This window comes from Carassius carassius, chromosome 28 (genome assembly GCF_963082965.1).
Source record: "Carassius carassius chromosome 28, fCarCar2.1, whole genome shotgun sequence".
Taxonomy (NCBI): Eukaryota; Metazoa; Chordata; class Actinopteri; order Cypriniformes; family Cyprinidae; genus Carassius; species Carassius carassius.
In genome coordinates, this window is record NC_081782.1 from 31,128,658 (window position 1) to 31,155,053 (window position 26,396).

Here is a 26,396-nt window from a genome sequence, read left to right on the forward strand (position 1 = left end):
AACATACTTTTTTTATCAAGTGCTTTCTTTGTAAAATTGCTTGTACTGCATTTATGTATAGTTTGTCATTTGGTTGATATTTTGCTGATGCAGTGACTTGAGTTTTTATTTTAAAATAAACATCATTAGTTACTTAAAAGCTGTAGAAATTTATAATATGTAGCAATCCTATCATTAATGTCATCAATAATAAAGTTAAATTTGTACAATTTTATAGATAAATATTTAGATCACCAAACCGAATCATAACCAGAATACTAAAAGCGTAGCGAACAGAAAATGTGAAGTGTATTGTGACAATAGCTGTAGTTACACTATAGCATTATATGCTGTAGAAATTAGGTTTGTGCCGATAGGCGATAGTATCGTGTATCGACGATAGTCAAAGATCTGGACGTAAGCAGATGTCTCTGTTGATAGTCAAGACGATATTCGGCTCATTCTCCTATTAATGTATTGAATTATAATAATAATTATTTTTATTTTTATTAGACAAGCTATTATAATTCGGCTATCAAACTGCCCAGCTATTTCACTTCAGTACTGCATTTCACACACGCGTGTGCAAATGAGGATTAGAGCCTGTAGCCGGTGAAGGAGTCTCCATCCACAAACAGACGTACATCATCTGCAGATAAAATGTACTTCATTGCACTTTAACAAGTAATCTGAACGGCCTATATGTGTGCAATATTTTAAACGAGCCCTCACTGAGTTTAATGCCACAGTTTTGTTAGAATGAATTTCATATTTGTTTCTGTGGCGGTGCGTTGGTCTCGTCATGAAGCACACGGTCCGGAGCGCTGTATGACTGGTGCAGTTCAACTTTACTCCAAATATATTAACTTACCTGTTTTGACTACTTTATATTTAACGTGTTCATTCACGTTCAATGTTAGTGTTAAACGGTTGAACTTTAAATGAAATCTACTATTGATTTTCACCGTTGACTGATTTTGCAGAACATTTAGACTGATAACTTCTGTGCGCAGATGTGGCATATTTGTCACGGGACGTGCAATATATCGTCGATCTCATGGGCTGACGATATTCCAATTTGAAAAATGACCATATCGCCCAAAACGAGTAGCAATCTCTAAACCGGAATCTAACCATTTCTCTAAAATATAAGTAGTATCAAGAAAAAGAAATGGACAGACTCACGTAAGGATTTTTATCCTAATTTTTCATTCAGGTTGGCTGTAAGGTTCTTTGAATTAACTGATATAATTTGGTTAAGTCTTATACAACTCTGTAGGAAGGTTTTTTGTTTTGTTTTTGTTTTTTTGGACTGCACCACTGATTTTTACTGATTTGTAAATTTGTTCATACACAAATGACTTATGTTTTAGATGCATTCAATGCATAATATTTTGTGTTTCAGTTTCTATGCACATGTAAGTAAATGTACGCTTAGAATACTTGCAAATACCCACAAGCTCATGGCAATGTAAGGACCTTCAAAGAATGCCATCTTCATCTAATACCAGGATGTATGTTCACAAAATACAGTATTACCATTCTACAAAAATAAATAAATAAATCTTTGTCAATGGTACATTGTCCAAAATAAAACGCAAAACTAAAGTGAACTAAACAATAGGGCTGTGACGGTCGCCGTGATCACCACGATTGTCTACTGCCCGGTAGTGCTCGTGAAGTCATGCACTCTATAACAAGCATAATACAAAGTTCCCTTTCTAGGGAACTTCGAACTGCATCCTCTAGGGGGCGCTATGGGGAACACCTCATCGTGACCCGTCTCTGAAGCATACTTTGAAAAAACACCAACGAGTTGTCCGGCGACAGCCCCTGACATCACTACTGGCATCGAGAGAACACGTCATTCTCTTCTTCGTCTTATCTGACTGTTGTGTTTGAATTAGGGTTGCACGATGTGTCGTTTAAGCATCGATATTGCGATGTACGAATCCACGATAGTCACATCGCAGGATGTGCGATTTAGGCTGTCTTAGTTGATCCGTTATTCATTAACTTTACGGCTGCCAGCTGCTCCCCGGCCCTTTATGAATGTGATTCGCGGAGAGCGCGAGAGAGACTGAGTGAGCGCGAGAAAGACTGAGAGAGCGCGAGAGAGAGAGAGACAGTGAGAGAGAGAGAGCGAGCGAGCGAGCCCCAGCCGCACGCTCACCGTCTTCATACAACACGAGCGCTGTCTTGCTCTCTCTCCCTCGCGCATATTAATCAATTGACACGATGGTGTCGATGTTTAAATCACCCCATTTTTGATTGTAAGAAAAAATATCACAATATATATCGCAAAAAAATAAAATATCGCAATGTCATTTTTTCCCAATATCGTGCAGCCCTAGTTTGAATCATGCATCTGAAAGAACCTGTAAGAGCGATCTTTCGCTGTCTATCATGGTGACTACTAGCAAGCATTTAGACAATGTGTGCATCCGTGTCGGCGTTAATTGACACCCGATGACACACACGATCTTTGCGTCATTTGTTTGGGTGAAGAGCACGCACACGCTGTATTTGAGGAGGCAATCTGCGTGCATTGTGAGTGTTTTTTCAATGAAAAAGCTCTGCTCTCGTTCGTCTCTTTTTCCGAGCAAAAAAAAAAAAGGCAGCCATCTGCTTCCCGGATTTCATGACCCGCTGCTGCTGAGGCACAGAGGAGAATGAGCTTGTGAGTATTTCAGGTGGCTGTCTTAATGGTTTAGAGAGGGACTTTCGCGCTTGTGATGGCAGCGGCTGAGGATGATGTTTTATCTTTTTACACTTTCTGATACTGAGGTTAGTGCTCTGCTGGGTTTTTACCCAGGAATAGCAGGAGATATTTGAGGATGGTGAAGAAGCTGAAGCTGAACCTTCTCAATCCTCCTGCCCTCCGTATGTAGAGCTGTTGGAAGGATCGCGCCCCGGCAAAGTTGGACTTGCCATGAAAGTGCACTAAAAAGGTGACGCTGTGAGGCCGCCTTGATGAGCGTTATCTTTCTGACCATAGACCTCCATCTCAGGTGAGCCTTCCATTTCTGCCTGATCTCTATACAGAGATTGAAAAGAAATGAAAGAGGCTGTTTTCTTCTCGCATCCAACGGTTTTGGCATTAGAGTTGTGCCGACATCGAGGCGATGCGCGAAAGCGGCTATGAGAAGATGCCCCCTGTAGAAAGTGCTTTCTTTCTGCGGGGGAGACATCCTCTCTTAATCTCCCTCCTTGCCATCTAAGCCCTTTCAAGAAATACATCTGGCTTAAATGGCAAGGCATACGCAGCAGCAGGTCAGGCTGTGGCTTTATTACACACGATGGTGGTGGTGCAAGCATATCAGAGTAATTTGTAAAGAGACCTGGATAGAGGCGAGGGCCTTTTTCCTGATCAGGTAGCTGAGCTGCGCCGCACCACAGATCTCTCTCCGTGCTACCAAGCAGGCCGCCTCTGCCATGGGCAGGACTATGGCGGCCATGGTGGCAGCGGAAAAACGTCTGTGGATGAACCTGGCAGACATCAGAAGAAAGAAAAGGCTTTCTTCTCGATGCTCAGGTTTCGCCTTCTGAACTTTTCGGTATTTGCGTTGAGACGGTGATCGAGAAGTTCAGGGAGATGAAGGCTCGCTCCACTGCTTTCAGATCCTTTGTTCCACGAAGGTCCAGGTCTGAGCCCAAACAACATAGGGGTCCTTGCCTGTCTCGATCTGAGGATCAAAGACGGTCACAGAAGGCTAGTGTCGCGACTCGCGCTCCTCCCCCACCTATGGGCAGGGGTAAGAGGAATCGTGGGTCATTAGGAGGTAAGCAGAACCTAAGGGATGTGATTTAGACGAGGCAGCGTTCTATTCTGAATCATAGCATGCTTCCTTGCCCTCTTGTCTTCATGCTATTGGTTCCTCTTGTTCATTGTGTCATGTTCTCATTGGTTGTCTTAGTTAAGTCAAGTCACCTTTATTTATATAGCGCTTTAAACAAAATACATTGCATCAAAGCAACTGAACAACATTCATTAGGAAAACAGTGTCAATAATGCAAAATGACAGTTAAAGGCAGTTCAGTCATGTGTCTGTTTACTCATTGGTTGTTTTAGTCATGTGCCTGGTTCTGTCATGTGTCCATCATTGTCTGTTATAAGAAGTCATGTTTTTGCCATTGTCCCAGATCGTGTATTTATGTTGTAACCTGCTGTTGGTGAGTCTAGTCATTTCATGCCACGTCAAGTCTGTTCTCGTCAAGTCTGTTTTAGCCAAGTCTGTTCATGTCAAGTCTATTCAAGTCAAGTCTTCATTTCCTGTTTGGAATATGTTTGGATCACTGTAAATAAACTGCACCTGGGTTCATCGCAATGCTCGCCAGTGGACTGATCATTACAAACAAACACAAAACTAAAGTAAAAAAGAAACACGAAACTAAACAAAACTAAACACAAAACTAAACTAAACAAATAAAACACAAAACTAAAGTAAACAAAACAAAAGAGTAAACTTAACTAGACAAAACAAAACACTAAAGACAAAACTAAACTAAACAAAAGACGAAACTAAATTAAACAAAACACAAAACTAAAGTAAACAAAACACTAAACAAAAGACAAAACTAAAGTAAACTAAACAAAAGACAAAACTAAAGTGAACTAAAAACAAAAGTAAACTAATCCAAAAACTAAACAAAACACAAAACTAAACTAAACTAAACCAATTATGTCTATTTGGGGGTTTTGTTTAATGTTCTTGTTTTCATGTCTTTTAAATTGTAGTTTGAAACTAAACAAAAGACAAAAAAGTTAATTAAACAAAACTAAACTAAACAAAAGACAAAACTAATGTAAACTAAACAAAAGACAAAATTAATGTAAACTAAACAAAAGAAAACACTGAAAGTAAACTAAACAAAAGACAAAACTAAACAAAACATTAAACAAAAGACAAAACTAAAGTAAACTAAACAAAACACTAAGCTAAACTAAAGTTAACTAAACAAAACACTAAGCTAAACTAAAGTTAACTAAACAAAATACAAAAATAAACAAAACAAAACACAAAACTAAACTAAATAAAACACAAAACTAAAGTAAACAAGACAAAACACAAAGCTAAAGTAACTAAAACAAAACTAAACTGAACAAAACACAAAACTAAACAAAACATTAAACTAAAGTAAACAAAACAAAAGGCTAAACTTAACAAGACAAAACTAAACACAACAAAACACTAAACAAAAGACAAAACTAAAGTAAACAAAACACAAAATTAAAGTAAACAAAACACTAAACAAAAGACAAAACTAAAGTTAACTAAACAAAAGACAAAAATAAACAAAGCAAAACTAAAGTAAACTAAAAAACACTAAACAAGACAAAACTAAAGTAAACTAAACAAAAGACAAAAATAAACAAATCAAAAAAGCTAAAGTAACTAAAACAAAACTAAACTGAACAAAACACAAAACTAAACTAAACAAAACATTAAACTAAAACAAAACATGAAACGAAAGTAAACAAAACAAATCTAAAGTAAACAAAACACAAAACTAAATTAAACAAAACTAAACTAAACTAAACACAAAACTAAACTAAACTAAACAAAAAAACTAAACAAAACACTAAACTAAACTAAAAACAAAACTCAAGTAAACTAAACAAAACTAATCTAAAAATACAAAACTCAAGTAAACTGAACAAAACACTAAACTAAATAAAACACAAAACAAAACTAAACAAGACAAAACTAAACTAAGAAAACACAAAACTAAAGTAAACTAAAAACACAAAACAAAATATAAAACTAAACACAAAAATAAACAAAACACAAAACTAAACTAAACTAAGCAAAACTAAACTAAACTAAACTTAACTAAACTTAACTAAACAAAACACAAAACAACGCTAGACTAAACAAAACACAAAACTAAACACAACACAAAACTAAAGTAAAATAAACAAAACTAATTGCAAAACTAAACTAAGCAAAAACTGAAGTAAACAAAACAAAAAAACAAAACACTAAACTAAACTAAAAACAAAACTAAAGTAAACTGAAAAAACACAAAACAAAACTAAACAAAACACAAAACTAAAATAAACTAAAAACACAAAACAAAACATAAAACTAACAAAAATAAACTAAGCAAATCACAAAATTAAACTTAACAAAACACAAAACAACACAAAACTAAACAAACACAAAACTAAAATATATTAAACACAATACTAAACAAAACACAAAACTAAAGTAAAATAAACAAAACTAATCGCAAAACTAAACTAAGCAAAACCTAAAAACACAAAACTAAAGTAAACTAAACAAACACAATACTAGAGTAAACACAACACAAAACTAAAGTAAAATAAATAAAACTAATTGCAAAACTAAACTAAGCAAAAACTGAAGTAAACTAAACAAAAAAACTAAACTAAACTAAAAACAAAACTAAAGTAAACTAAACAAAACTAATCTAAAAATACAAAACTAAAGTAAACTGAAAAAAACACAAAACAAAACTAAACAAAACACAAAACTAAAGTAAACTAAAAACACAAAACAAAACATAAAACTAAACACAAAAATAAACTAAGCAAATCACAAAATTAAACTTAACTAAACAAAACACAAAACAACACTAAACAAAACACAAAACTAAACAAACACAAAACTAAAGTAAATTAAACAAACACAATACTAAAGTAAACAAAACACAAAACTAAAGTAAAATAAACAAAACTAATCGCAAAACAAAACTAAGCTAAAACTTATGTACAAACAAAAAAGTAAACAAAACACAAAACTAAAGTAAAATAAACTAGGCACAATACTAAAGTAAACGAAAACCAAAACTAAAGTACAAACCCGATTCCCAAAAAATTGGGACACTGTTCAAATTGTTAATATAAGCAGAATGCAAGGATGTGGAAGTTTCAAGGAAGTTTCTAATTCTGAGGCTTCTAGTTACTCAACTTAGTCTTAGGTCTTCTTTGTTGTATCCTCCTCTTTATAATGCACCAAATGTTTTCTATAGGTGAAAGATCTGGACTTGTAATTGATGCAGTATGTGATCTGGCATTGTCATGTTGGAAAATGCAAGGTCTTCACTGAAAGAGACAACATCTGGATGGGAGCATATATTATTCTAGAACTTGGATATACATTTCAGCATTGATGGTGCCTTTCCAGATGTGTAAGCTGCCCATGTCACACGCACTCATGCAACCCCATCAGAAATACAGGCTTCTGAACTGAACGCTGATAACAACTTTGGTTGTCCTTGTCCTCTTTAGTCCGGATGACATGGCATCCCAGTTTTCCAAAAAGAACTTCAAATTTTGATTCGCCTGACCACAGAACAGTTCTCCACTTTGCCACAGTCCATTTTAAATTAGCCTTGGCCCAGAGAAAATGCCTGCACTTCTGTATCATGTTTAGATATGGCTTCTTTTTTGACGTATAGGGCCCTATTTTAACGATCTAAATGCAAAGTGTAAAGCGCACGGTGCAGGTGCACTCAGGTGGTGTCCAAATCCACTTTTGCTATTTTAATGACGGAAAACGGCTTGTGCGCCGGGGCGCATTTTTGGAATGGGTTGTCCCTGTTCTCTTAATAAGTAGTGGGCGTAATGTTCAATAAACCAATCAGAGCATCATCTCCCATTCCCTTTAAGAGTGAGATGCGCTTGCGCCATGGTGGATCGCTATTTGCATGGCGGAATTTGTTGGCGGAAACATTGAACGCTTCTCAAGCTAAGAAACCAATCTGCTCGTGTGCAAAGTTAAAGCACGCGAGCAGATCATCTACAGGACAAGCAGGAATCCACCAAAGCTTCCAGAGGTGAAGAAGGCATGGGATGCTGTGTCATATGTTGTTGCCTTTTTAAAAAAAATTTATTTTAATTTTATAGTGTATCCTTAGGCCTATATATAAATACATTCATGAATGTTTTTCATTATTGGATTTTATATTACAAATAACAATGTGTAACATTTTACCATATTTAGTGCAACACTTTCATTTGTTCCCCACAATTTATTTTTTATTTTTTCACTTAATATATGGAAAATTATTGTGCACTGATTTTTCTGGAATAACTTTTGCTGCCAAATTATCCACTTACCTAGTTTATGATCTATTTTATCATAGATTATGAATATACATATGTTTATTTTTCTTTCCTTTGTAATGAAGTAGTCTGTATTTAGTAGAATGGAGAAAAACAACAACAACAACAACAACAAAAAACACTAAACTACACACAAAACTAAATTAAACAAAACACAAAACTAACCAAAACACAAAACTAACCTAAAGTAAACAAAACAAAACAAAACTAAACTAAACTAAAAACGAAACAAAGTGTGGTACCGTCCCATAAACTAGTGATCTTGGTGAGTGTCAGTCAGACAGGAAGTGGAAGAGAAGGACGGAGAGAGAGCTGGGTCATGAGGTCACAGGAAGTGGCGGAGGCGTGTGGTTGACTGTAGAGATGAGCAGAGACGCTCAGAAATGAGTGATCCTCCAGCAGCGCAGCAGAAGGTGCAGATGATCTCCTGCAGGAGCCGGCGCTACCGCCGCATCACTGGCTCAGCGTAAGCCCTTCACTTGCACCTCTGCTTAGTGGACAGCTGTAGTAAGGAAATGTCTAAATCAGGGGGGTCAAACTCAATTCCTGGACGACCGGAGCCCTGCAGAGTTTTGTTCCAACCCTGCTTCAAAACTCATTCTTTGTAGCTTTCAAGTAAGCCTGAAGGACTTGATTAGTTGGATCAGATGTGTTAAAGTAGGGTTGAATCTAAACTCTGCAGGGCTCCGGCCCTCCAGGAATTGAGTTTGACACCCCTGGTCTTAATAATGATGTCTTTATTATTTGTGTCAGAAAACATACTGTATCAGTGGTTGTTAGTGAGTCTTTCTGTTGGAGTGGTTTGTGATATGTTCAGAAGGGTGTGTGTCGCCTGTAGTTTCACTTCAGTTTTTTTTCTTCCAGCAAACAGTGTTTCAGTCAGATATGGTTGTGTGTGATTAACCCTTGTGTAGTTTGTGATACAGTACTGCAGTGTGACTGCTTGGTCCGCAGTGTCCTTTCTCATCCCGCTCTCTCTTTCATGACTGCTCAACTACAGAAGTTCCAGTCAGCGGTCAGCGTTTGCTTTCTGCCATGCAGCATCAGCGGTGCGAGACATAGTCAGACTTACAGCTCTGTCAACATCTGGACAGCTTTATTTCAGGCGTCTCAGAGTTTTGCATTGTAGGAATGACATTCTGCCATAAACTGATGAGCTTATAAGGAGACTTTCATATTATGAGCAGTAACTCATGAATACTGATGACATTTACTAAATACTAATAAGTATTGTTTTACAAGCTACAAGTGAATTAGCAAAGATAGATACATATTCATTTTGAAATCTGCTTTAAAAATGCATATTAAGTGCAGAGGCTGGTGTGACAGCACAAGTCGTGGATGAGGTGTGTGTGTGTGTGTGTTTGTGTGTGTGTGTTCTGAAACAAGCATGGTCCATTAACGTGTCATTATGTGGCAGTAAGAATGAAAATGTATGACACAGGCATCATTTAAGTTGTGATCTGCAGCGCTTTATGAAACAGCAGCAGGAGTGTGTGAGTGTTTCTCATTGTGTCAGATGTGTGAGGGCTGCAGGTTGTAATACACTGAGTGCTTGTTACATCTTAGCAGTACTCAACCTTTTTAAACAATGCAAAGGATTGCCTTTTGACACTGTTATTCAGATTATTAATTTCCCATGCTAATGTGAGGTTACTCATGTGCTAGTCTGTGATTTGATTCATATTAATTGGAGTGTGGCAGATGAATGCATTACTCAAAAAAAAAAAAAAAAAGATCTGATGAAAGCAAATGTAACTTTTGGGCCATAAATTTGGCACAAAAGCAAGACCCAAACAGCACCATATCCAAAATGAAGTTATTTTAAGTCTTCTTTTTTTTTTAGTTATATATATATATATATATATATATATATATATATATATATATATATATATATATATATATATAATGTAAAAGTGTACTGTATCATACTGTATCATCCGTATGATACAGTACACTTTTACATTTACTTTTATTTTTTTAATAAAAAAACAGCAGTTTTAACAGGGGTGTGTAGACTCTTTTTCTGTGCCCACTGTAGTTGTTGTAGTTAGTCTCGATTTACAGGAATCTGTTGAGTCAAACCATTTGTAGTGTAACTGCTAACAAGTCCTGATTTGTCCTGACAACACAACGGTTACACAACACTGCTCATGTCCTCAGTATTGCCAACTGGTTTTCAGAGAGAGCTGCTAGAGGAAGGTCGATTTGTTGCTAAAAGTTGCGAAACGACATTGTGACATATTTCCGTGATGATGTCATTGTGTAATCACGACGCAAAATTGTGTCACTACATCAAATATCAACAAATATATATTTTATACATGACAATTTAGATTTGTTTATAAAATAATATACTTGATATAATATTAAAACATAAATAACTTTATTTTTAAATACATCAAATTATTGAACACTTACACATTTTTGAATGATTACAATTTAAGTTTTTTTTAATTGCTAGTAAACTAGTGATACAACACATTCTCAACAATTCACAGTCTTCTCTGTAAATATAGAATAATTTTCCATTTTTTTATTTTTACCTGCATATTAAGTTATGCATTGTGTTGCAGGGTTACAATGAATAATGTCCTGGAAAACGTACTCGGTTACTAAACGTAACCTCGGTTCTCTCTAGAAGATCGAACGAGTACTGCGTCTTAGCTAAGACGCTACGGGAAAAGTCTCTTTTCACGAAATACTGAAGCAAAAAATTATCCTTAATTTTGTATTTTTGTAAAGCGCATTTGCAGCAGTACACAGCCATAGGCGAGACGGCTCGTTCGCTCATTGGCTTGTTCTGCGGCAACTGCACAGCCTATCGAGCGCGGGCTGATGCAACATCAGACCAATAAAGAAGGCTTCGCGCCCTTCTTGCCACTTCCCGCCGAAACGGGTGTGGCCCAACCTATAAAAGGAGCTCGAAAAGGCTGACTCACCTGATTTATTTCATCGCCGAAGCGAACCAGAGTGAATCGTGCGCACGGCAGAGAACGCAGTACTCGTTCGCTCTTCTAGAGAGAACCGAGGTTACGTTTAGTAACCGAGTACGTTCTCTTACGAGAGCTCTCTCGTACTGCGTCTTAGCTAAGACGCTACGGGAACCCAATGTAAAACGCCGTGCGCGCAGGGATCACACACCAATAAACCTGAAGCAACGCCCAGGATTTACAGTGCACAGTCACCTGAGGGACTCACAGAGAGTCCGGGACAGAAAAGGGAAAAAGCCCTCCGTCCTATATCTAGCAGCATCCGTAGATGCGGCAATATGACATCACACAGCCGAGGCAAGGCCTGACCAATGTGGCAATGCGGGTCTTACGCAATACTGCCCATATAACAGTCGGCAGCGCATAGCGCCCGTGAACTCAGAATTCCCCTCAGGGCCCTGATTCGACTATACCGACAACAGCCTTGCTTGCAAGGCGGGGACCTTCAGGTTATAGAACCTGATAAATGTAGACGGCGAGGCCCAACCTGCCGCCATACATATATCCTGCAAGGAGATCCCAGTAGACCACACCCAGTCTGACGCCCAACGGGCACTGAAGGCCCCTGGAAGCGTAAGCTAACGCTATGGCGTCAACTATCCATCTGGATAGAGTCTGTCTCGAAACAGCCATTCCCTTGGAACGTCCACCGAACGAGACAAACAGCTGCTCCGTCTGCCGAAAGGCAGCAGAGCGAGACACATAAGCTCTTAAAACCCTGACAGGGCAAAGAAGACTCGAGTCTCCATCCTCCCCTGACACCGGCAGGGCAGACAGGGCAATAACCTGAGCCCGAAACGGTGTGTTGAGGGATTTCGGCACATAACCGTGCCTAGGTTTGAGTATGACCCTTGAGTCATTGGGCCCAAACTCCAAGCACGACTGGCTCACCGAGAGCGCGTGCAAATCACCCACACGCTTCACAGAAGCGAGAGCCAACAAGAATACTGTCTTGAACGACAGTTGCTGAAGGCTAACCGATTGGATAGGCTCAAAAGGGGGACCCTTCAAGGCCTCCAAAACCGCCGCGAGGTCCCACATAGGGACTGACGGAGGTCTGGGAGGATTCAGCCTCCTAGCTCCTCTGAGGAACCGGATGACTAAATCGTTCCTTCGTATTGACTGACCGGACGCCGTTTCAGAAAACGCCGCGATGGCCGCCACATAAACTTTGAGCGTGGATGGGGCTCTGCCCTTATCCAACAGCTCCTGTAGGAAGGAGAGGACCTCCGTCACCTCACAACTAAGGGGTGAATAACCTCGAGCTGTGCACCAGCTGGAGAACACCGACCACTTCGAGGCATACAGACGTCGTGTCGACGGAGCTCTAGCCTGAGTGATGGTATTTATCACTCCCACTGCGAGATCAGCGGGTAACCGTTGAGCGCCCACACATGGAGGGACCACAACTCCGGTTGAGGGTGCCAAATCGAGCCCCTGGCCTGCGAGAGGAGGTCCCTCCTCAACGGTACCGGCCACAGGGCGACATCTGCTAACTGCATCAAATCTGGGAACCATGGTTGGTTCTTCCAAAGAGGTGCTACAAGCAGTATTGAACATCTCGTTTCTCTCACCCGTTCTATCACCTGCGGAAGGAGGGAGACGGGAGGGAACGCATAAAGCGGGCAGCACGGCCATCTCCGTGACAGCGCACTTTCGTTCTTGGAAAAAAACGCGGGGCAGTGAGCGTTTTCGTGGGACGCAAAGAGGTCCACCTCCGCCATGCCAAATCTCTCCCACAACAGCCGGACTGGGGACGGATATGGGGACAAAAACGCGTCAGCGCGTTCTCCACTGCCAGCATTTCCAGGCAGTTGATATGATGGAGCTTTTCCTGTTCTAACCATAGGCCAAAGGACGGTCTGCCTTCGAGCAGCGCTCCCCATCCCGAAGTGGAGGTGTCCGTCGACACCATTTTCACACTCGGGGAAGTCCCCAGGCTTACACCTGATCGGTACCAGCCGTTCGCTGTCCAAGGTGCTAGAGCTGCAACACAGCTCTGATCGACCTTGAAATGCAGCCGGCCAGACGCCCACGCTCTGCGCGGCACCCGAGCCTTCAGCCAGAACTGCAGGGGGCGCATGCGGAGCAGGCCCAGCAGCAGAACCGGAGATGCTTAGGCCATGAGACCCAGCATCTTTTGACAGTGTTTGAGCGACACGGTCGCGCCGCAGCGGAAAGAACTCGCTGCGCGGTGAATGCCCATCGCGCGCTGTGGTGACAGCCGCGTCATCATGGAACACGAGTTCAGAACTATACCCAGAAACAGGATCGCCTGACTGGGGTTCAGCGAACTCTTCGCCCAATTGACACTGAGGCCGAGCTTCTCGAGGTGATCGAGTAAAACGGCCCTGTGGTCCACGAGCTCCGCTCGTGATCGGGCCAGAACCAGCCAGTCGTCCAAATAATTCATCACTCGTAAGCCTGTGAGTCTGAGAGGAGCGAGCGCTGCATCCATGCATCTCGTAAACGTACGAGGAGCCACGGAGGACTGTAAACTGGTATGCCTGGCCCTCGAAGGCGAATCTCAAATATCGCCTGTGGTTTGACGCTATCTGTATTTGAAAATACACGTCCCTCAGATCTATTGACATGAACCAGTCCCCTCTGCGAATCTGCGCGAGGAGTTTCCTGGTCGTAAGCATTTTGAAACTGCATTTCATCAATTCCTTGTTCAGCTGTCTTAGATCCAGTATGGGCCTGAGACCCCCGTCTCTCTTGGGCACCAGAGAGTTTTGAGCTTGAGACACAGGATCTACAGCCCCTTTGCTCAACAGTTTTGATATTTCGGCCCGAAGTATGTGTGCTACTTCTGTTTTTACCATAGTTTCGACGCGCGCCGAAAAGCGGGCAGATCGCTCCTCCTCGACCCCGTCCCGGCGCTTAACCGACTGGGGGAAGGCTGAGCAGGTCCCGTGGGACTCGATATGTCTGCGAGTGACTGTGGGCTGTATATGCCACTTTCAACTCGCTGTCTGCCTGTGCAGAGCGTACGTGCACAGGCCTCGTTTTTACAGAAGCCACGCGCCGTATGTGACATAGTGTATGTGGGATCTGGGGAGTGGGCACGTTTACTATGCGGCGCGCTCGTCGGATCTGTGTCGATCTTATGTGCGCGAGCCCTGTGTGCAGGGCTGTGCTTACATGTGGAGATGGGCACTGAGGAGTGGGCATCGTCACTGCATTTATAGCACCATCGGCCGTGGTCGGCAAGCGTGCACGAGTTTTTTTTTTTTTTTACAGAAACCACATGACGCGTGTGACATAGTAATTGTGGGCACTGAGGGGTGGGCACGCTTACTATGCAGTGTGCGCGATCGACTTGAGTCGCTTTTATGGGCGCAGGCCCTGTGTGCAGGGCTGTGCTTACATGTGGAGATGGGCACTGAGGAGTGGGCATCGTCACTACATTTATAGCACCATCGGCTGTGGCCGGACGAACGTGCACGGGTTTCGTTTTTACAGAAACCACATGACGCGTGTGACATAGTGATTGTGGGCACTGAGGAGTGGGCACGTCTACTATGTAGTGCGTGTGATCGACTTGAGTCGCTTTTATGGGCGCGAGCCCTGTGTGAAGGGCTGTGCTTATATGTGGAGATGGGCACTGAGCAGTGGGCATCGTCACTACATTTATAGCACCATCGGCCGTGGCCGGGACACTAGAAATTACACCCTTTTCGGGAAATATCTGGGTAGCCGTGATAACGGTTTTCGTGTGCAGGCAAGCGGGCAACCGTACAGGCTTGCGCATTGCAAAAAACGCTGAAACAGTCACAATCTCTGGAACTGAAACAGCGGCACGCTTAGGTGAGAGCCCGGCCACAGCGGAACTCGTACACCTGCGCTTCGATGAAGCAGCCATCGTGTGTAGTGCCGACGCAGCGTCATGCAGCATGCGTAGATGGCTTTCCTAGGATGGCTTTGGGGCTCCCGGCCTCACCGTAATTCTCTGCCGCGGTCCCCGCGGCGCGGGGCGACGGCCGGTAGAGCGAGAACGGGGGTCTCGAGCTGCGTTGCTGAAGCTGTTGTGATAACGGCTTTTGTGTGCAGGCAAGCGGGCAACTGTGCAGGCTTGCGCATTGCAGAAAACGCTGAGACAGTCACAATTCCTGGAACTGAATCAGCGGCGCGCTTGGGTGAGAGCTCGGCCACAGCGGAACTCGTACACCTGCGCTTCGATGAAGCAGCCATCGTTAGTAGTGCCGACGCAGCGTCACACAGCAGGCTTTAGATGGCAACACCGCTTTTGCCGCCGTCCAGCAGAGGGCGGACAAAGGTGCGTCGCTATCGCCTGTTCCACCGGCAGAAGTGAGTGGTAGTTCCTGTTTTTAGCATCATCAGTGTGGAGAATGCTAGTGAGACAGACGAACGAGTTCGCGCTGAATATGGAGCGTTCCAAGCCTTCGCCACCTCTTCGTGAAGCTCAGGAAGAAATGAGGCGGGCTTTGAGAAGTACGCTCATCCGAAAGGGAAATACCATCCAGCCGGGAACGAGAGGGGGGGCGCTGGTGCAAACCACTCGCGGCCGAGACTCATCGCGGCCAACACGAGCATTCGCCCCGGCTCCTTCTCGATGTCAACTCGTCTGCTGGGCTTCTGAGCAGAAGGCGCGAGATCCTCGGAGCTCGCCCAGCCCTCACTGCCCGAAGCTAGCAGAGAGCGCATGTCCTCTTCCTCCGACGCGGCCCTGAGATCGACTTTCTTTGGACGACGCGCCGGCAAACAGCGGGCGCTGCCCACCAGGAAGCGATGCAGGGGGGGCCGGTGAAGCAGGGCGAACCGGCGAGCTCGGTTGAGCTGAAGACGGTTCCGGAATCCGCTGGAAGCGATGCTTTTACGGCGCCTCAGCGCAGCGGAGAATGTAGGCTCAGAGAAAAAGGCCAGGCGAGTCCTCAGAGTCACCATGGCAACAGCTCGCAGTGGGGGCATCCGCCGTCAGCGAGCGCGAGCGCTGCATGATCTTCACCCAGGCAGGAGACACAGATGACGTACCAGTCTCCCTCGCTGAGTGGGGCTCTGACGAGCCGCAGGAAGGCATCTTAAAAAAGACGCGAGCTCTTTAACGAGTGTGTGTCGCAGGGCGAACACACACACATACATAAAGAACAGCTTGGATATAACAGAATTGAAAGGATATAGGCGCCGGATAGCGCAGCAGGAACGGCAGTGGAAGGCGGCGATGCCAGCAGCTTCAGAATGGCTCGTCCTGCTGATGTGCTTTCTCAGACGGCGCTTGCTTCCTCCGTGATCCAGCGATGCGTGAGCTTCGCTGAAGAGATGAAAAAAATCAGGTGGGTCAGCCTTTTCGAGCTCCTTTTATAGGTTGGGCCACACCCGTTTCGGCGGGAAGCCGTTTCTTATTGGTCTGATGTTGCATCAGCCCGCGCTCGATAGGCTGTGCAGTTGCCGCAGAACAAGCCAATGAGCGAACGAGCCGTCTCGCCTATGGCTGTGTACTGCTGCAAATGCGCTTTACAAAAATACAAAATTAAGGATAATTTTTTGCTTCAGTATTTCGTGAAAAGAGACTTTTCCCGTAGCATCTTAGCTAAGACGCAGTACGAGAGAGCTCTCGTAAGAGAACTGCTAGTATCTTTTCTATTTTCTCACAGTGCACTAACTGATCATCAATCGCATGTCAAATTGTTGTTATTGTTGTTGTTATTCAGTTGAACAGTTGCTAACAGCAGCTAACTATGTTCACGTGATGTGTGTAGTGCTAGGCATCTGTGCTTTCCTCTTTTTGTGTAGTTTGGATGGAAAATGTGTGCCTTTTTATTGTCCGAGTCACTTATCAAAAGTTGCTAAAAGTTAAGTCTGAACAGTTCCTAAATTTAGCAACAAAATTGCTAAGTTGGCAACACTGCGTGTCCTACAGAAGTGGCGTCTGCATCTCTAAAAGCAGACGCTGAATCTCTGTGTAAAGGCCTGTTTTGTGGCGATAAGCTGGTGTCATGCTGGATCTGATGTGTCCTATCCGCTGCGTCTGTCTGTCTGTCTGTCTGTCTGTCTGAACCGCTCAGATTGCTCTGTTACTCTCCTCAGTTAAATGCTCCTTCTTCTCCTGTCTGCTGAGGATTGTTTGTCTTCTGTGGGATCAGATCCAGATCTTGGCTAAACTTGGGAGGGCACTTCATTCTTCCTCCAGACTGACAGAATGAGAACCGGAGCAGTGCATTCTGGGAAGGGCTTAGTAAGCACAAAGAAAGCACTGGCATGCAAACCCGTTCCCAGAAGACACCCCCGAAAAGAAAAAAAAGTCCAATGCTGTTAAAGAGACACCGTGAGAAAACAGCAGCCAAATCACCAAACATGCTCTGTTCTTATAGTCAATCTTTATGATGCATGCTTCAGCTGAACATCAAAAAGATCATTTGAGATGAAGCACTTTTCTCTTTCACTAGATTGCATTTGCACATGGTTTTGTTTCCATTTCAAGCAAAAGCAAGTCTGCTGCTCCGCCCACATCATGACATCACAGCGCACACTCGTGATGTCATCAGTGTGCTCCTCTGCTGCTCCGCCTTCAGTATGACATCACAGCGCACACTCGTGATGTCATCAGTGTGCTCCTCTGCTGCTCCCCCCACACCATGACATCACAGCGCACACTCGTGATGTCATCAGTGTGCTCCTCTGCTGCTCCCCCCACACCATGACATCACAGCGCACACTCATGATGTCATCAGTGTGCTCCTGTAGAGAACAGTGGGCTTTAAAAACACTGAAACGTTTCCTCATGAATCTCCCAGGATTCATAGCAATTGGCTTATTTCAGATTATTGTGCCATTGAATCAGAATCAGACAGATAATAACTGCTTGTGACTCAATCAGACTTTTATATCCCATCACATTTTAATAATAAAAGACACAAATCTCTAGCATTGTGTTCTCTGAGAATATTCTTCTCATTAAAAATAATTTGAATATTACTAATACAACTTATATTAGATGATTCAATACACAATGTTAATTTCAATCATAATATTGCAGTGTATAAATCACATAATAATTGGCGTTTTATTTACATTGTTCTTTTTTCCTCAATAGAGAAACCTTTTATAATGTGATGTAAAGTTTTTTAACTTTTCTCTTTTAGATGCTTCTTTTTATTCGGAGTATGACAAGCTGAGCGTGTAAGAAGCACAGAATTACTAATATCAGTGTTTTTATAGGGCTTGTGTGATTTATATTCATGTGTGATGAGCCTGAGCTCCATGTGTCTGATAATGTGCTGTTTTGCACTGAGGAATTCTATCTGTTATGTCTCGAGGTGTGTTCAGAGGTGTTTTAGAGGCGTCAGAAATGACCGGGATTGATTTATAGACTTGCAGTATTGAGTCATGTTGAGTTCATACAAGTGAACATATTCAGAAGAAGTCATCAGTCACTCTGTACTCTCTTGTACTTCTTGTTAAATTACATCTTTATATTACAGTAATAAAAGCATAGATTGTTATAACAGCAGCACCAATAAGCAAAACACACTGACAGATGTTTTCAAATGGAGAACATCTATAAATTACAAGGGAGTATGAATTTGCATGAATTTAATCATTTGCTTTAAACTACAATTTGAAATGAATGTTTAGGAAGATTATTCAATCGCTGGAATAATCATACACTCAGTCATATCAGTCACTGTAAACTAACAAAACATGAATCCGTTACATTTCCAGTTTGAATGGCCTTTTATCAGAGATATTCATGGTTTTGTTGAGTAAGTGACGGCTTCTGTTTCACACAGAGCTAATGTGCTGTTAATATGTGCTTAATAACTTAACATTGTGTTACCATGACATGATTACCATGGTACGGTCATGTCCTCAAACGGGGTGCTACGTGCATTATTTGAGCAGAGTTTTTAATCTGAAGAAACACCAATGAAACCCAACTGGAAAATACAGATTCCACAACCAGATGTTTCTGCTGAGGAAAAGAGCCCAGTAATAACCAGTAACCTCAGTCATGGTGCTGTAAATATCTTCATCCAGTGCCAGATGCTGTTAGATCTACGAGCTAGGACCGAGGCCGATGTCATGTGTTTGTGCTGCTCTGACGCTGGATGCAGGAGATGTGCTGTAATGAAGCGAGGAGCGATTCACAGCATCCGCTCTGTCTCCACTTTCATCATTAGTGCTGATAACAGAGCCCTGGAGATCATGGCATGGATTACCCAGCATCCCCCAGCGTCTGCCGGCCAAACGTTTTCCTCTTCTCATCTGTCTAATGGAGAGGTGTTCATTAACAAACACTTCGCTCTCATTCAGGCCAGTGCTTTATGTGCGTTTGCTGACTTATATTGATATTGCTTAGTGATTCGATCAGAACTGAACACCAAGAATCCAGACATGAGTGATTCCTCACTTTATATTTTATTTTACTTGCCTTTTCTGAGCGATCACACTGCAGATTTGGGGCTTGGCTTGTATTGAACAGCGCTTCAGCATTGACCCAGACTCTCTGAAGATGATGTCTGAAGGTTCGACTGCTCTGATGGCTTCTCTATCCGTAGTCCGCGGCTGTGGTTTGACGAACGCTGCAGTTCTTCCTTCTTTCTAAAAAGAATCTGCTTTATTTGCATTCAGTGAGGCCACACACATCAGCTCTCACCCGGTGAACAGGAATTAGTTTACCAGAGCATTTACCTGGTTATTCACCGGTCCATAGAGCCATTGTTATCAGGACTAATGTGTTTCCTCATCTCACATGAATACAGTGACGCTTCAAGTTTAAACATAAAGGCAAAATATGAGCTCAGATGCATTTACTTTTACACATATTCATTTAGCAGATGCTTTTATCCAAAGCGTCTTGAGGAATCAGGAATACAACAAGCGATTTGTTTCAAGGAGGCAATAAGTGCTAGCAGTAAAGAGCGTCAGCTTCATTCAGAGTATACAAGACAATACAAGAGAGAGGAAGAGAAGCGTTTTCACCGGTTTCTCATTGACTGGTCTGTGTGTAGTGTTAGAGGAGCTTCAGCAAATACTCAACACTTCAACCGCTTCGGGGAAAAACACCTAAAAGTGTATAGATGTTGTATTAATATGAAATATTATTTAAACACACTTCTATGAAGCATCAAAGAAGAGTGTTAGTATCTGGTGGATAAGGTTTCTCTTTTGCCTTGCTTGAACCGGCCGTGTGCTCCTTCAGGTCCTGTGGTGTGTATGTGAGTAGGTAAAGCCTCTTCTTCACTGTGGTCTCATCCTGATTCAGCGCTCGCTCTGTAACACAGTCTCTCAGGGTCATCAGATCAATCCTCACACACACAGAGGACAGTGAGGCATCAGCGTCTGGCTGCTGTTAGGACACACACACACACACACACACACATGATGGAGGATCTGACGTCATAGGTTTCTCCTGTCATCTCTGCAAGTATCAGCATGCTCTTTCCTGGTTTGCTTCATTGTTTGAGTATTAAACAGAAAATGTGGATCTGTCACTAACAGTTGAATAACACCGATCAATTTGATTCGCATAATGTTTTCAATTGAAGTCCTTAATATTTACATACAGTAGTAACCATTTTCTAAAGACTTTGTGCAGTATTGTGAATCTAGGGTTGCCACCCATCCCTTAAAATACGGAATCGTCCCGTATTTGAGAATAAAATAGTGCGTCGCGTTTTGAATCAATACGGTACGGGGTTTGTCCCGTATTTTCGGAGTTGTCTTCAATGCAGCGTCTCATGCAGATCATCCCACTGGCATTCTGTGAAGACTCGTCCTATTCTGCCCCTGATTGGGTAATACTCGCTGCCATCGGTGGATTGATTGGTCTGTTTCAGGTTCACAGCCAATCAGAGTCAGATGAGGGCGGGTCTCTTGGCAGAAAGTCGATTTGAAAGAATGCCTCGGGAGAACAACATTCATACACTTTACAATAAGGTTCATTTATTAAACATTAGTGTATTAACTAACATGAACTAACAATGAGTAAGAAATACATTTGTTACAGTATTTATTCATATTTGTTAATGTTAGTTAATAGAAATAAAGCTGTTCATTGTTTGTTCATGTTAGTTCAGTGCATTAACTAATATGAACAAGCTTTTAATAAAGTATTATTAAATGTGGAAATTAACATGAACAAAGATGAACAATAGTTGTATAAGTGCAGTTCATTATTAGTTAATGTTAATTCATGTAGTTAACTAATGAACCTTATTTTAAAGTGTTAGCGATTTGTTTATTACGGTTAAGGTGTACAGTCAGACACATAAGCATTATTTTAATAAGAGATAAGATAGATATATTTAATAATAAAAATATAGTGCCCATGTGAAGCAAATAAACAATTGAACTAATTTAAATGATTGCATTCTTCAATAGGCTACTGTAGAATTAACAATAGACTATATATAAAATAGATTTAAAAAAATGTGTGTTTTACATGAATTTAGAAATGTTCGTTGACCGGTTATATATCATGTGGTTTCACTGTTTGAATGGTGCTGTCTGCAAACAATGACTAATATTTTATCCAAAATCTGTGTTCACGCCACCTTATACAATTACTAAAGTTCATTAGCAATTAATGTTTTTATGAAAACATGTTTTAAGTTGTGATTTACCACCACTGGGACGTCCTTGGACCTGTGGTCATCGTGGCCCCGAGGGGTGCCCCCCACCCCGAGGCGTCCCTTATTCTTCTGTATTGAAGGTGGCAACCCTATGTGAATCTATTGTGTGTGATAACTGTTTATTTACATCAAAACACAACCTCTCATACTCTATTACATGATTCACACCTCAGAATTCAATTGGATGATGCTCATTTCGGTTGGGATTTTGTTGGCCAATTTCAGGCCCATGTGGTCTGATATGTTGCATACTAGCATTCATACTCGAGTCGCTACCAACATACAAGAGCAGACGCACAACCTTGTGTGCCCATGTTTCGAGAAGTAATGAAGCATGCAGAGAGAAAGAGAACGGATGACTGTTCTTCAGTGATTGAGCTCGTCCTTGTGTTTGATCTGCAGGTGCTGTGAGTGCGGCGCGTCTCTCTCACACTGGTACTATGAGAAGGACGGCCGTCTCTTCTGTAAGAAGGACTACTGGGCTAAATTCGGAGAGCTGTGTCATGGCTGTTCAGAACCCATCACCACTGGACTCATCATGGTGAGTCCAAACGGTCAGAAACCCAATCTGTGTGTCTCTCCACACCCCACAGTCCTGCCGTCTGTCCGTCTGTCCTACAGTTTCTCACAGCCGCTCCAGTTACACGGCTCTGCACTGATTCTCCATTCACACATGAGCAGATCAACAGCACTCATGAGGAGCTGCGATCTATAATTCAGACGCAGAGCTGATGAAGACATTGTTTTAATGCATTCACTGCTGGCTGAATTAGTGTTTCTACAAGAGACAAGAATCATTTGAATCATTTATGACTGTCTGATTCTTCACATGTTAACTCTTTTGCATCCAGTTTTGGCATAGCACATCTGTAACTTAATGTAAGATGTCATCTGCTCTGTTTACATTTGCATTTTCATTAAGTTTAAAAATTTTTATTTACATGCACAAATCATATCATTTTACAATATAATCAACTATCGGTTCCCGTAGTCAAAATATGTCAAAGTGTATAGTGCATCTGTGTGTGTGTGTGTGTGTGTGTGTGTGTGTGTGTGTGTGTGTGTGTGTGTGTGTGTGTGTGTGTGTGTGTGTGTGTGTGTGTGTGTGTGTGTGTGTGTGTGTGTGTGTGTGTGTGTATCCACATTAAGGTGTACAATTTTTTTCCTTTATTCCTTAAAAATATAAATAAAGATAATAATAATTATAATATTAACCAACTTACTGAAACCAAACCTAACTGCATCCAAAATCTGAATGTATGTTGAATATTTGTTTTCTATTTTTGCAGCACAGCATTCTTAAATAGTATGCAATTTTGTATGAATTCAAACCTGTCTCTGCTGTTTTGGATTTTAAAAAGAAACTTCAGAAATCAGAATGAACGTTACTATTTCTTTCAGCAAATATGAAATGATAACATGACCAGCATTTCCTCCTGAGGGTGAAGGTGACAGATGCATATCATTTATTCTGAAGAAAGCATTCATACAGCCTGAACCTTGACCCAGTTTCAGATTCTTCAGGTCAATCTTGGTGTTGATCAAAGTTGATCACAACTTATTTTACAGTCTGAAAGTTACACAAAATGAGATAATTGTTTGTGTTTTTCTTTTTTATTTGTTTGTATTTTGAACATCTACATATGACAAGCAGAGAAATTTAATGCAAAGCTTTCTATAACATGACACCCACATGATAGTAATTCTGTGACACAGATGCAAAACAGCTTAAAGATGTCAAATCTAAACGTGCATCACTCTGGTCTGGTCTGTCTGTCCGTATGTCTCTCTGTGCTGGATTTCTGGCCAGCGTTCATCCACACACTTAACTCATGAAAACCTCTCTCTCTCTCTCTCTCTCTCTCTCTCTCTCTCACACGCACGCTGTCGTCTGCTCGCTCTCACACTGTGTTTCCTCTGCTGCTCGCTGATGACACTCGAGAAAACCAGAGTTTGACCAGTTTGGTTTTGCTCAGATCGTTTCTGGCTGTGAGTGTGCACCTAATGGAGCTATAAAGCAGATAGCAGAGCCTGTGGTCTGTGTTTTTATATATAAAGCGTCTGCATCGCCTCAGGCAGGGCAGTCCAATACTCAAACTCTTCCTGCAGTTGATTGACAGCCACACACACATCTTCATTAGGAGTCTGTAGACTACTGTGAAGAAAACAAGCAATATTCTGCTCCGCATCAAGCCACAAACAGGGCAGTTTAGAACTTGAGAAGTGATGCTTAAGTAAAAATAATATAGACCTTATTATTTCATAGAAACAGAAATGAGGCTATAAAAGCTGAAACAGGAAATGTATGGTAAGCTGTATTATAAATGTGCAGTGGCAGAAGGATCAACACTGGACTGTGTGCGGTAGAGCTCTTCTACACTCCCACTTCTGCTGGATTCTGCTTCTCTGTTCAATAATGACAAAAAATATCATCTCAGTGTTTTTTTGTTGATAATGATAATTAGACAATATTTTGCTGAGCTTGTGCTGGTATTTTATTAAATGTGGATATGTGAAATGATTTGGGCGGGGGAGGGAAAATATACTTTAAATGTGAACCTAAAATTGACTTCAAGAGGAGTCATTCACTCAACTGATTCATTCACACAGCTACTGATTCAGTTAAGAAACACTTAGAGATGCTAAACACTTCTGCTGTGGCTTTGTTCAGAACTATTTTCATTGATGATATATATATATATATATATATATATATATTTATATGCCTACAAAACTATTGCATTGTTTGCAACATGCTAACGTCAGACAGATGAAGTTTCTGCCCATGAAGAATGTTTCAGATCATCACTTACGAGCTTGATTTCTCTGTAATGAAATCCCTCACATGACACTGATGAGCGGATCTTTCTGACCGCTGACACACAACAGCCTCCGAGCCGTGATCCCATCATCCTTTGCTCAGTGTGATCAGGTTCTCATGTTTACTCGTGGTTCTGTGAGCTCACATCGCTGTCCAGACTCCCATCGTGACCAAGTTCTTTCATTTGTAGTGAGAAACAATGTGTGTGTTGTTCTGTTAGGAGAAGTGGCTTTCCTCATTCCACACTAGCTTCACGTCTTATCACCGAGCCGTTCCTGAGAACATTGCTGTAGTATTCTGCAGAATGAGGGTGTGTTTGTGTGGTTATCTGAGCTGTTTGGTGTCTCGACGCACAGTTCTGGGACCAGTCTGATTGGCAGGTTATTTCAGGTTCAGTCAAGCCTGCTTTACCAGCTCACTGCCAGCAGATCTGTGAGAGATACTCAGGGTTTGGATCAAGGCACTACAGAGGACTGGGTCTTTCCTGAGACGGAGAGGGGGAGGTGTGTGTGTGTGTGTGTGTGTCGGGAGGAAGTGATGAAGTCACCGGCTCACAGAGAGACAGAGGGAGTGACCGAGCTTCTGGGATGAGCTGTATTCTCTAGAATGATCTGTGGCTGGAGGTCATGATCAGTGATGTGTTTTACTGGGGCTTCTGCTGTCTGAGACTCTGGAGGAGAGACAAGAAGGTAAGCACACTCTTCACCTTTCATTGTGATGTAAAAGACTAATTCAGATGGACTCTGATGCTGATGGATCTAACAAACATCATAACATTCAAGCATGTGTTTGGATGAGATTGCCTTTCATAGTTCTCCCTCTTGAATTCATTTCATCGTAAATCATTAGGCTTGAAGCATCTGATCACGCTCAGATCAAATGGTCATTCTCACATTATGTTCTGTTGGATCCGTTCTGTGTCTTTTAATTCACGACCTAATGAGAACATTCATCAACTCCTCTAATAATTAGTCTGAGATTAGTCTGAGAGCTAGTCATCCTTGACTAGTTAACCGGGTCACGACTCCGGGTCACTAACAGCAGAGACACACAGACTCAGAAACCATCAGTTCAGCATCAAACCCATGACATTAGGAGCTGGTTCAGTGATTTTCTAATCTGGCAGGAAAAAACTGTTAAAATGTGCTGTTTATTTACCATAATATTGTGCTGTGTAGAACTGCTCTGCATGATGCATGATGGGATGTTGTACTGACACACTGCAGGTTTGACAGGTTCAGTGCTTTATTATGATTCACATCATCAGGCGTGGTTTCGGCTCTGATCCAGTGTTGTGTTCGTTCCTCCCTGACGATAGGATGCTCGGAGGATTTCCCCAGAGCAGTGATGTCATTGAAGTGCGTTGCTGATATATGAACAGCTGCCAAAGGGAAGTAAGCGTGACCCTAAGGTGGTGAATTCCAGTCTTTCTCACTTTAAACATCACTTTTGAAACCACTCTTCCCACATTTGTCATTTTATCCCAGTTGTTAACAAGCATACAGTAACACAGGCAACATAAAGGATGAGTCGACATGTGTGTTAGTAGAGGATGACATTATCAGTCCCTGAACGATGGTTTATAATCAGAGTGATTGATTCAGATCCTGTTTGTTGGGAAATGTTTCCAGGCTCTGTTTTCTCCAGCTGTGTGTCATGTCTTCATCCATTAGTGACACAACAGAAGATCTCATGTTGATCACATGCACTGCGGAAATCTTCTAGAAACTGTCCTTGTGTGTAGTCACAACGTGAGGGAGATGGGGGATTTTTGCTGATTTGTTTAGAAAAGAATGTCAATGACTGCATCAGATATCAGAAGCAAGTTAGCGTGGGACTCTACAGAGGAGTTTTGTGTAGTTGTGTGGGTATTGGTTGACTGGTTGTGTAGCGGTGTGTGTTCAGACCAGGTT

The 26,396-nt window shown here is 42.0% G+C and overlaps 1 protein-coding gene across 4 annotated transcripts in view; it reads left to right on the plus strand.

Moving 5' to 3' along the window:
- LOC132108301 (LIM domain kinase 1-like) overlaps window positions 1-26,396 on the plus strand; it is a 78,165-nt gene that overhangs the window by 25,589 nt on the left and 26,180 nt on the right. For 2 of the 4 annotated variants that reach the window (XM_059515000.1, XM_059515002.1), the window contains one exon: window positions 22,065-22,203. In XM_059515000.1, coding sequence (XP_059370983.1) covers window positions 22,065-22,203 — 139 coding nt within the window. Of the gene's footprint in view, window positions 1-8,393; window positions 8,538-22,064; window positions 22,204-25,042; window positions 25,173-26,396 lie in introns of those variants that run through there. The other 2 variants (XM_059515001.1, XM_059515003.1) reach the window with 2 other exon arrangements.